We start from the raw sequence: 12,113 nt of genomic DNA, 5'->3' as shown, positions 1-12,113 counted from the left end.
TTCTATCCATCTGGAATAGCCTGTGGAAAGTATTTTTTTTTTGTTAGTTAGTCCATGAGATGCAATCCTTTTATCAGTGATCAGTGCATTGAGAATTTGTGTGTGTGTGTTCACGATGAAAGCCAGATATGCTTAACAAAATCAATGAGGACTTGAGAAATGCTGATCAGATGTGGCTTTGCTACCAGCAGCCATCCTATTTCTCTAGAGTCTGAGAATTAGCCTGAGATGTAGTATCATCTATTCCAAGTGTGGACTAAAACTTGTGATTCATTGAAACAGCGTAGAAAAATAGTTATTGCCCATCTGTGCACAAGAGTCAGGTATACAATATCATTCTTGTCTTTTCCCCCTATCAAAATGGATTTAAGTTGAAGCACAAGAAGATCTCCAGTTAGATTATGGAACAGATGCTTGCTGAATGCTGTTTTTAAAACTACTGGCTTTTTAGGGAAGAAAAGACAAAAAAACCCAAAAACAAATGAAGCCTCAAAATGTCAAACAAGTTTCCAAAAAAATTCACCTGCTTTAGTTTATTGCAAATTATTTCTGTCTATTGGTGATGTATTGAAAAAACCAACACCGTGCTGCTTTTTATAGTGAAGTAGCTGTTTTCACAAAGCTTTCTGGGTGTAAATGGACATTTGCTATAACTGAAATTGCATAGCTGTATTTTGGAAAAGCTTTTGAATTTATAGTCATCAAAACTAGAAAAGTAATGGCAAATAAACTCAGTATATCTAACAAAAATGATTAGTCAGATCTTTTCCTCACAAGTAATAATGCTTCCTAATTCTATTATTTGAGATCCCGTCAATAAATCAGTAGAAATTAGTTTTATTTTATGGATGTGCCTGGTAGATAAAAATTGGGCATTTGTTCTTTTAAAATGTTGGGTTACATGTCTCAGCTGGTAGAGAATACCTTTAGTGAAGTTCTAATTGTGGTTTCTACACAATCTGCTTTCCAGAGACTTCTGTGAACAGTTGCCTTGGGCAAGTACCTAGCTTTGTAGATTCAAGCTGTCAGTAAATAATTTCACAATGTTAATTATCATTTCCCTAACTTCTATCCTAATTGAGGCATTTAACAAACACGTTAAAGCAGTAGAGGTTTTTAATGATGGAAGCATCTCTAGCAAGAGTAAAATATTTAAAATAATGTGATGTTTCCGATATTTAAATGGTGAAATTTTATGGTATATATTATTATTGAAATCATAGGTGGCTGGTAAAAATATCCTTTTGGGGGGGGCGCTTAGGCAATCCCTTGCTCACCATGCAGGTGTCTGCTTCTGTGCTGTGGGGCTGGGTCCAGTTACCTCAAGATCATTCCCCAGGGACGCTCACCCCATCCTAGTGAAACTTCCTGGGAAGTGCCATTTGGGAGCCAGCACTCTCAGCTGGGGCTGAGGAATCTAGTTCCACTTGCCAGGAATCCGGCACTCAGGCAGGGCCATCGCTACACCATTCCCCAGCCTGTTTCTGGCCCTGGCTCAGTCACATGTGAGGTTTTTCCTGCTGAGCTGGGTGTGTGTGCAGACATGGGGTGGCTCAGAAAATACATTTTGGGGGGACTGGGTCCCCTCTAGCCCTCTCCACCTGCCAATTATTGTTGAAGTCCTTTCTCATATTTATCATTATCCTAAACAAATAATGTGAATGGCTTATGGATCCAGAAGTGGGGGATTGCCCTCAAAGAATATTCTTAGCATGTGTTTTCTGTGATAAACTATTTAAAAGAACCTGATTATTCTCTATTTTAAGAAAATAGTTGTTAATCGTGCTCAAGTTTAGAGAGGGAGAGAGAGAGAGAGTGTAAATTTTATACCAAATGGTTTTGAATGTGGTCCTATCATGCAACATGAGGGCACAATTTTTTTTGCCCTTGGGGTTTCTGCTTGTACTGTGTGGTTTCATAGCCTATTTTAAAAAAGACAATGCACTTTCTTATGATACGATATTGTTAATATGAAAACCCCAAAATAACTTTAAAAATCTAAAATCTTCACAACTGTACAGTTTTAGTTTGTTCTCTTGGCGCCAACAGTAAAACTAGTTGTGGGGTTCTGTAATCAACTTCCCTTTCAGAATCTCATGTGCCAGGGCAATGCCTGTAGAGATTGGGTTCTAAACACTGCAGAGAATACAAAGGTTGGATTGTTTTGTTTTTTTAAAGACCACTTGCTTCAAATGCAGTTAAATGAAATATGTTCATGGAAGCATGTCTACTGGTCTTCAGTTTTATAAAAGCTTATTTTTCAAAACTTGAACTTTAGACCAAATTTGACATGACTGTTTCCCTTAAATGTGTGTGCAATACTGCACTTTGCCTTAATGCTATTTATATGAAATTATCCTTTATAAATTGCTTGTCGACAAAATGCCCCAAGTTTCAGATTTGAAATTTTGAGAAAAGTTATAACTGTGGTGTTAGAATAGCTGAATGTATAACTTCCCTTGCAACTGGCTCTAATCTCAGTGGAGCTTGTGATCCGCCTTGCTGCTTCTCTACTAAAGACTGACATCCTGGTCCTGAGAACTTCCTAGTACCTACGAAGAACATAGGCACAACGGATTTTCTTTAGTCTGAAAATGTTATGCCACCATTTTGTAGCGATGGTTGATGTCTAGGTCCTCCTAATTGCTGAGATTATAAATTTTATATGGTGTTTGTGCAGATTGATTGATGTTTTGATTATATCAGCTGAGTTGTTTCATTATGATTGTTTTCCAGAATTACTCTATGGCAGTTTATCTTGTAAAACAGCTGTCTTCTACGGTTTTACTACAGAGGTTACGAGCAAAAGGAATAAGGAATCCTGATCATTCTAAAGCACTAAGTATGTCTGATACATTCAAATTCTTGATCTAAATATAAAGAAACAGCTTTTGTAAAAAGATTTTTAGCACTGGTCTCTGCTACTATACGCAAGGCTACTTTTTGTAAATCTAAATTTTTGAATCATGAGAATAAGGAAGGAAAGGAAAAACCTTCTGATCCCTTCCGAAATTAAATCTTCACTAGCAGAGGAGTTGTTTATTCTGTATCACTGCACTACTATGATAGTTACTGCTCTTTCAGGCTTCCACGCAACCCATGCTGTAACTTTGCAACTCTAGCCTTTGATTTTCCTCGCAAATACTTATTGCTTAACTCACTCTTCACAGGAAAAAAATATAGTGAACTCACAAACCTTCCTTTTAAAAAGAGAGAATCCTAGAATCCTTTCATTCCATTGATGGCTATCACTGAAGTATGGTCTAAATCTGAGTAATCAAAGGCCTTTGCCTGCATTATGAGCCAGCCCAGTAACACCATTGCCACCGTGGAGTAAAAATGCAAGAGAATTTTTGGCCACTCAACTACTCTGGTTTTAATTTGTTAAAAAACAGTAAACTAATTTCACCTGGCATTTTGCTCAGAGTTCCTAATGTGAACTCAGTGGCTGACGTTGTTCCCTGATACCAGCATACTGGTATGTTGACCATGGTTGACAACTTAGCTCCTCTGGCACAATGGAAGTAAAGCTCATCTGTGCAGGAGAAGTGATTCGCTGGGGGCTGGCCCAAGACTGTGGAATGATCTCCCCCACAGGACCATCCCAAACCTCATCACCTTCTTGTCTAAGTGCAAGGTGTGTTTCTTTGATCTTGCCTTCTCTAATACAAAGATACAGCAATGTATGTGTAATTTTCGGTAACTTTAATAAAAGTAACAAACAAACAGAAAAAAAGAACAAGCTGCTGTGCACATTTCTTCCCAGGGAGAGGATGAGGGAGCAAACATGTGACAGATCTTAGTCATATTGCTTCATTTACTTCTGGAAGGTACCCAGGTACTACAGTGATGAACACAGTGTCAGAACCTACATAGAATAGAACACAACTAAATGCCAAATACAAAAATAATATTGAACAGTCATGTGTATGAAACTATGTCAATGTAACATTATGATTTGAGATTTAAGGGCACAAAAATCAGGCAGTCCAACGACTTTTCCTGAGCCATTCGTCTCCTCTCAAGGACTTTGTGCTTGGCCACACCGCACTTACAAGGATACACATTAATGAAATACCCACTAAGAAGGGGCAGCTAAGGGTCATGTAGCAACTGTGGAATTGCCTGATTTCTGTGCATTTAAATCTCAACTATGTTACTTTTTATAACTCTTTTTATAGACAAAAATGGAGGGTAGAAGGGAGGAACCAGGGCCTATATTTGACTGCAATCCTTACAAGGCTAATTCTATGAGAGAGCCTGCCTGGTCATGCTCCTCCTTTTACCTATCAATTCTGCAACCCTTGGTGCATTTCCCTTGAATCATTGGAGCCCCCGACTACTTATTTCAAAGAGGCAGAGCACTGCTAGCTTACATGCAGAATTTAACCAAAAAAATTTTTTTTTAGTGTGCCTAAATCCAGTAGTTGACCAAAAAACTTGAGATTGCTTTATTAGAGAGCTTATCGCTTTAAAATGCTTACCCATAAAAATCTAGTATTTTCATGCAGAAACCCTTTTTTAGAAATGAAATATTGTGTTTAAGAAGTTTCTCCTTTCATGGTGCTCCACTGAAGTTTTAGGAGAGTAGAAACTGCATAGGAACTACACTCTACACATGCACACATGAATATTTTACTTCAGGTTTATAGACTGCAGGAGTTTGGGACAATATAATCAATGTTGCTCATTCCCAATAGACATAGCAAACTGCAGGTTTAAAGCAGATTGTTTTAGGCATGTGTATTACTATATCATCCTGGTGAAGTGTGTATAACAAACCTTTCTCTGTTTGTTTTTTCTTCCTTCAAATGGCAGTAAAAGAGAAACTGACTGCAGACCCAGACAGTGAAATAGCTACAACCAGTTTAAGAGTTTCTCTTCTCTGTCCAGTAAGTGTAAAAGTAACTCCTCCAAAGTTGGTTCTGATGAAACTAAACTGGCTGTTACGGGACAATTTTTAATGCAAGTTAAAAGCTGTGTTCACTTATATGTTAACTCTGTGAGTTTGAGATCCAGTGCCTAGGCCCCATATCCAGCAAAGCACATAAGCACGTGATTAACTTTGAGCATGTGAATACAGTAACTCCTCAAAGTTGTCCTGGTTAATGTTGTTACCTTGTTGATCAATTAGGGAACATGCTCCTTTAAAGTTGTGCAATGCTCCCTTCTAACGTGTGGTTTAGCAGCTGCCTGCTTTGCCCACTGCTTGCAGGAAGAGCAGCCCCTTGCAGCTAGCTGGTGGGGGCTTGGAACCAGGGTGGACGGCAGCCCCCTATCAGCTCCCCGCACCCCTAAGTTCCCTGTGCAGCAGCTGCCAGCAGGCTAGCAATTGCAGCTGTCCCTCCCCCCACTGCCATGTGCTGCTTCTGCTCTCTGCCTTGGAGCTGCTCCCTGAGCCTCCTGCTTGCTGTGCGGGAGGCGGAGGGGGGGAAGAGGGGGAGCTAATGTCAGGGAGTCCCCCTCCTACACCCTGCTTACTCCTTCTTCTCCATATAGAGCAGGGTGGGGACACAGACCAGAGAGACAGAGAGCCTGGGGCAGCAGCTGCTGGTCTCAACTTCCTGATCCACTTAAAAAGACAATGCACTTAAGAGTGGGTCAGCTTACTTAAAGGGGCAGTGTGCATTTCTCTCTTTGTCCCCCCCCCCCCCACAAGGTGTGTGTCTGTCTCTGTCTGCTATGCTCAGGGGCAGCTCCAGGCACCAGCACACCAAGCGCGTTCCTGGGGCGGTAAGCCACGGGGGCGCTCTGCCGGTCGCCGCGAGGGCGACAGGCAGGTTGCCTGCGGCGGCATGCCTGCGGAGGGTCCGCTGGTCCTGCGGCTTCGGCGGACCTCCCGCAGGCATGCCGCTGAATCCGCGGGACTGGGGACCTCCTGCAGGCAAGCCGCCGAAGGCAGCCTGCCTGCCGTGCTTGGGGCGGCAAAATACCAACATGCATCCGACGAAGTGGATATTCACCCACGAAAGCTCATGCTCCAAAACGTCTGTTAGTCTATAAGGTGCCACAAGACTCTTTGCTGCTCTTTCAAAATACCTAGAGCCGCCCCTGGCTATGCTCTCTCCCCTCCCCTCCATTCCTGCTGCCTTGTGGCCTGAGAGGCTACATTAACAACAATGTGTTAACCCTTGAGGGCTCAGCTGAGTGCTAGTTCATCATTTAGCACAGGGGTTCTCAAACTGGGGGTTGGGACCCCTTAGGGGGTCGCGAGGTTATTACATGGGGGGTCGTGAGCTGTCAGCCTCCAACCTAAACCCTGCTTTGCCTCCAGCATTTATAATGGTGTTAAATTTATAAAAAACGTATTTTCAATTTATATGGGGAGGGGCTGCACTCAGAGGCTTGCTATGTGAAAGAGGTCACCAGTACAAAAGTTTGAGAACCACTGATTTAGCAGCAAGGCATTCCCCTGGGAAATATCCCACCCTCTAACTTCATCACTTTAACCAAGCTTCACAATCATCATAGCTGTGAACAGTATTAAATTGTTTGTTTAAAACGTATACTGTGTGTATATAGATATATAAAATAGTTTTTTGTCTGGTGAAAAAAATTTCCCTGGAACCTAACCCCCGCATTTACATTAATTCTTATGGGGAAATTGGATTTGCTTAACATCATTTCGCTTAAAGTCGCATTTTTCAGGAACATAACTACAACCTTAAGTGAGGAGTTACTGTAGTTCCGTTCATTTCACTGGAGCTATGCAAATGCTTTAAGTTAATCACCTTTAAGTGTTGATGGGTTGGGTCCTAAAAGAGGATAGTTTATCTAGATATTGAACATAGTTTAACTCCTGGGTGCTTGGCCGTGGTATGGCCATTATTAGCAATAAGATGAATTTATCCTCGTATACATGTACACCAACAACTTGCTTCCTGGAGCCAAAGAGTTAAATTCCTGTAACTGAAGTCGATCGGTGTATATGTACACTTCAATGATAGGGTTTTATTGTTTTCAATTTAAAAAAAAGAATCAATAGTCCAAAGGACATTTAAGCAAATAAAGGTTGCTGCAAAATTTGAAATAGACAGGATTGCTTGCTTGCCATACCAATCTGTGCAACTCACAAATTACTTTAATTATTAGTCCCATGGAATTTGGAAATGAGATCAGATACATTAATTAAAACAGATTTATTGAACTGTTAACTGAGGTAAAAGGAGCTGGAAGATAAGAGGAATTAAACAATAGTTTGTACATATTACAGTTCTTTTCACCAGCTGAATTACACAATATGAATAATTGGTTTAAACTTTATTTTGCATCCTGTATACCCTTAGTTTTCCCATGAAATGTAACATACTTCTTCATTACTGTGTGCTTTGTCATTGGTCAACAGAGTGTCTTAATTGCAGCTAAAACGTAAACTGTGTCAAGAATAAGGATGCATCTGTTTCCTGATTTGTCTAGATCCACTCAAGCCTGACGCTGAAAGTTTTCAGTTTTGAAATGCGACTCTCAAGAATAAAGCTGACTTAGCTACTTACTCTGTTGCCTGGCAAAATTGGGGCTTATTTGTAAGGTTATTAAATGGCCTCTTAAATTCTGACAATGGAAAGATATTTTTGGATACAAAAGCTCCACCTTGCAAAGAGCACAATTCACTTTGCTGACTCTTTTTCATAAAAATATTGGTTAGGCAGATTATTATGTGTTTATAGCTGTGCTGGATATTTTGATATTTAATCTTCATTCGTAAGGCTTTTTGGTATGGCACATATTAGCTATAATAGTATTTAACACTTATGTCACCAGATAAAAGTACTCTTTTTATTCAGCGCAAGAGAGTGCAGCAGTATTGCTTTTATAAAAAGTGAAATCCTGTTCTTAAGAGGTTTGAGAGATGTAATACAAATAATGCATTAATTTAAAGGTCAAGAACACTCTTGTATTCATAATATTATTAGCTTGATTTTGTTGAATCTTTGCATAGTTACATTTTTGCTATGTACTGTTGGAAACCTCAGTACCTTAGGAAGTACTAGTACTGTGCTGTCATGGTTTAATTCTTTAAGTACAATGCTCTTTTTTCCTAAAGTTAAAGACTATTTAGGTTCCAATGAAAAGCAATAATAGGAATTCATTTAGTAAATCCAGGAACTGTCTAATTTTTAGGCGTTAACAGTGCTAATATAGTAGCTCAGTCACTTAAATCCTTGTGCATCTTTTGGGGTTACAGATGTTTACTTCAGTAGCAGCTGATTGCCTTTCATTGGTACTTTTGGCAATTCATCATTTTTGCAACCTTTTGGTTTTGTGGTTTCCTGCTGACCAGTTTTCTAAAACAATACATCTGTTTATTGTCCTACTTATCCCTGTTTATAGAGGGAAAGAACAGTCCATCAGTTTTACTCTTAAACATACCTAGAAATTGATCTAGGAATAAACAAGCTTTACAGGTATTTTCTTTTATGCATAGAGATAGGAAGAGGTTTTTTAATGCAATTTGGGGTCTCATAATCTGTCCTTTTAGCTAGAGCTTTTTAAATGTTAGCTCTTTGGCTGAGTTTTGGTTCAGACGAATTCACATTAGAGCAGGAAGGACTTCTGCAAGGCAGTCTCCATGGCTGCAAGCTTAAAGATAGCTGAATTAAAGTTAATGCAGAAATGAAAAATTAAGTTTTTAGTGATGTGAAATATAAACGAAATACCCAAGCTAGCATTGAGAAGTAGCTCTTGTGGAGTAGTTTTTATTGCAGTCCATGCTTCCTCTTTCTCTTTAAGCCTAGTCTCTTCCAATAAACGGGAAGGTTTAGAACAGAATATTTTAGGCATGTTTTTCTGTATCATCCTGGTGATGTGTATGTAACATGCCCACACTTTGGGAGTTATCCTTCAGCGTGCCCATTGTTTAGTGCAGTCTAGTTTTAAAGTGCTTCACTGTTCCTCTTTTGCTATTCTGTCATTGAAGAAGTTCTTAAGGACAGATATCATATCTTCCCGTGTGTCCTGTAAAGTGGCTTTTGCAATATAAACGAAAGGATGGTGACTAATAACATACTATTCATGGTCGTGAACACAATTCTGTGACAAAACCCTTGTTTTCATTTGCTAATACATAACTTTCTGAAACTGTCAATGCTTGGTCTCAGACGCAAGGTAAATTTTCCTTGGGAAAGTTTGAAGGAAATCTCTTCCGCTTTTTGAGAGTAAAGTCTTATCTTTTTTTTTTTTAAATGTTCTTAATCTGCAGTAATTCAAGTACCAGAACCAAAGAATGTAAAGCATGGCATGTATTCAGCCCTACATGATGAAAAATGGCTGCTAAAAGCCCCGTCCTGCAGCCCTGACTTGCAGGAATAATTCTTGCTTATAAAAGTAGTTGCGAGATTGGGTCCTAAATTGGAGAAGAGAAAAATATAAAGGTTCTACGAGGCTGAAAAATCACCTCTGAATATGTTCTGAATTGCCTTGTAAGCTGCTTTTGCAAATAAGCCCTACCCCAACTTTGTGAAATTCAAGCAGGCACCTGGAAGGAGCTGACCCAAGATTCAGCAAGCAAAGGGGCTGCTGGTAGGACAGTTTGCATGAGGAAGTTTGAAAGACAATCTGTGTGTTTTTCCAAAAATAACCTCAGCCTTGAGGACAGGAGAGAATAATTGACATGAATGTTTTCCCCCCAAATCTGGCAACTATTGTGGTTCTGCAATTTTCTGCAAATTCTTAACTTCCCTTTTTTTAGTTTTTCTCTTTTTATTGTGACGATAACTATTCTATACATTGACAATGTATTAGGCTAAATGTTGTGAGACTGCTGCCAAAAATATTGGACTTGAACCTTTTATTGTTCCTTTATGTAGTGTGTAAAGAGGATCTGTGAGTTTTTTCCATCCCCTCGGCATCTTTTACCTTAGTAACATGAACACAGCTTGGCCAAACTGAAGGATCTAACCCAATAAGTTTTCATGCCAAAGTTGGGAAATGAGGCCATCGTTACTTGTCCACATTGCACACACACATTCAGAACAATAGGTATTTAGGCATCCTATTAAGTCTTAACTAGTACTCAGAAATTATATGTGCAATGTGGTAATGGTATTATGAGAAGAAAACTTCTATTTCTTGATGGGTGTGGCATTGCTTTATTTGGTGTCGTGTATTTAAGAATGAGTTCAACGTCTTATACTGCAAATCTTGTTACAATTCTCATTAACCTGTGTTTCTTCTTCGAGTGATTGCTCCTATGCATTCCAATTTAGGTGTGCGCGCCGTGCGTCTCTCGAACATTTTTTATTTTAGCAACTCGGCGGGCTGGCTGGGCTGGCCTGGGTGGCTCTATCTCTGCCTGTTATTATATACCCCCGCCGTCCCGCCCCAGTCCCTTCCTTCTTCCTTCTTGGCCAGTTGGAACAGTGGAGGTGCAGTGCTCCAGCTCCCTCCACTCCCCTAGCTCTTCTCTCATCTCTTGCTAGTTAGTTAGTTAGTTAGTTTGATAGTTGTATAGTTTTATAGTTAGTAGAGTAGAGTAGTAGGGAAGGGGAGGGGGGGGGGCCCTCTTCACTTCCCGCCAGTGTCGCCCAGTGCCAGGGCACCGGGAGCCGCGCTGCGCGCGCCAAGCCCGCGCGCGGTGGTGCTGGTGGTGACCCGTTGAACCTGCGCCCTCGGCTGTCACAGGAGGCTGCCAGAACCGACAAGTGCCCGATCTGCGTGGCCGGGCCTTCAGCGGGAGCGGACGCGCGAGAACTCGCCGAAATAAGTTACTACAGGAGGCTCTTCGCCCAGCTCCCATCGGCGGCCATCGGCGCGAGCAGCGCGCGCGCGCCCCAGGAAGGAAGCACAAGGTGCGGCGGGCTCTTCTAAACATCAGCAGAAAACCGCCAGTCCAGCCGCCCCTCACACACAAGCGGCAGGGGCAGTGCAGTGCACAGCAGTGCCGCACGGCCGCGCGCCCGCGGCGCCAACGGGCGGCCGAGTCCCCACCGCCCCCCACCACGGTACCCACCGAGGGTAGAGTCCGCGCCCGCCGGCCCGCGCCGCGCGGAGGCGATCGAGAGGAGCTGAGCCTCCCCGGCCGCTGGCGCCCGCCCCCGGGGCACCAAGTCCGTGGGGCGACCGCCATGATGCAGCCTCCCTCCCCTGACAGCCGGACCCCCAGAGACGGACGCCCATCGCGTCCCCCTCTCCGGGTCCCGATCCTCGATCGGTCGATCACCGCAAGAGGTCCGCCCAAAGACCGCTGCACCGATACTCCTCCCGCCGCCGCACGACGACGCTGATCGCCCCGAGGTCGAGCTCCGGCGCGCGCCGAGCTCAGGCCGCGCCGCCGCACGCACACGCAGGTCCCGCTCGTCCGGTTATAATAACGGATGTTGTGGGTTCGACGCCCCAGTCGCAGTGGCATTACCCTATCCGCACACCCTCAGCTCAATACGCAATCTGGCAGTCGCCTCCTCTCCCTCCCCACGCGCGCGGGGCGCGAGAGAGACTGTCATTGATTCGGGCGCCTTGGACTCCGCTGACTCCAGAGCAGAACTAACTATTTCCGATAACCCATGCGGCGCGCATGCAATCCAATGCCCACCTCCCTCCAGGACCTCCTTGATACACAGGGTCTCTCTCAGGAGAGAAGGGACTGAGAATTCAGACCTGAAGGATGGGAGGGAGGCCCTTCACCCAGGCCAGGTCTAGGCCATTTAACAATCGTCGGATCCCAGGATCCATCCTATTTTTTTTTCATCGCTTTTTTCCCGCTCTCCAGGCGTGGTGCTATAACATCGGACAGCTGGGTCCTCAACCATCAACCAGCACGGCTTACGCGCTTTGTTTTTGTTTCCCCTCCCCCCCACCCCTTCCGTCCCCCCTCTCTTCCCTCCCTCTCACAAGTCCTCCTCCTCTTGGAGGAGACTCTGTTCAGATACTTTCTCATCCCCAAGGGCGAAAGGAGGTCTCCATCCTCTTGGACTGGGGGCTCAACAGACACCTGTGCAAGCTCAGCTCAGGTTGGTGACCCTGGACCTGGGACCATCATTCCTTTCCCTCCGACGGGAGACTTTGCCGCCGATGACGCTAAGAAGGATGCATGTTTCCATGTGGCAATTTACCCCCACAGCGCGCACGCTCGTGGTCAACGGCTCGGCTCCAGTTTGGTTTAGCCCCCTGCCCTTCCA

General features: G+C 43.2%; 1 protein-coding gene across 1 annotated transcript in view; it reads left to right on the top strand.

Moving 5' to 3' along the window:
- The window catches only part of PIAS1 (protein inhibitor of activated STAT 1), an 84,687-nt gene that overhangs the window by 64,745 nt on the left and 7,829 nt on the right, over positions 1-12,113 (top strand). The window contains exons 7-8 of the mRNA XM_039491590.1: positions 2,737-2,842; positions 4,819-4,892. Coding sequence (XP_039347524.1) covers positions 2,737-2,842; positions 4,819-4,892 — 180 coding nt within the window. The remainder of the gene's footprint in view (positions 1-2,736; positions 2,843-4,818; positions 4,893-12,113) is intronic.

The sequence above is a fragment of the Mauremys reevesii genome, linkage group 10 (genome assembly GCF_016161935.1).
Source record: "Mauremys reevesii isolate NIE-2019 linkage group 10, ASM1616193v1, whole genome shotgun sequence".
NCBI classification, from domain to species: domain Eukaryota; kingdom Metazoa; phylum Chordata; order Testudines; family Geoemydidae; genus Mauremys; species Mauremys reevesii.
This window is presented reverse-complemented; position numbering and strand designations above follow the sequence as displayed.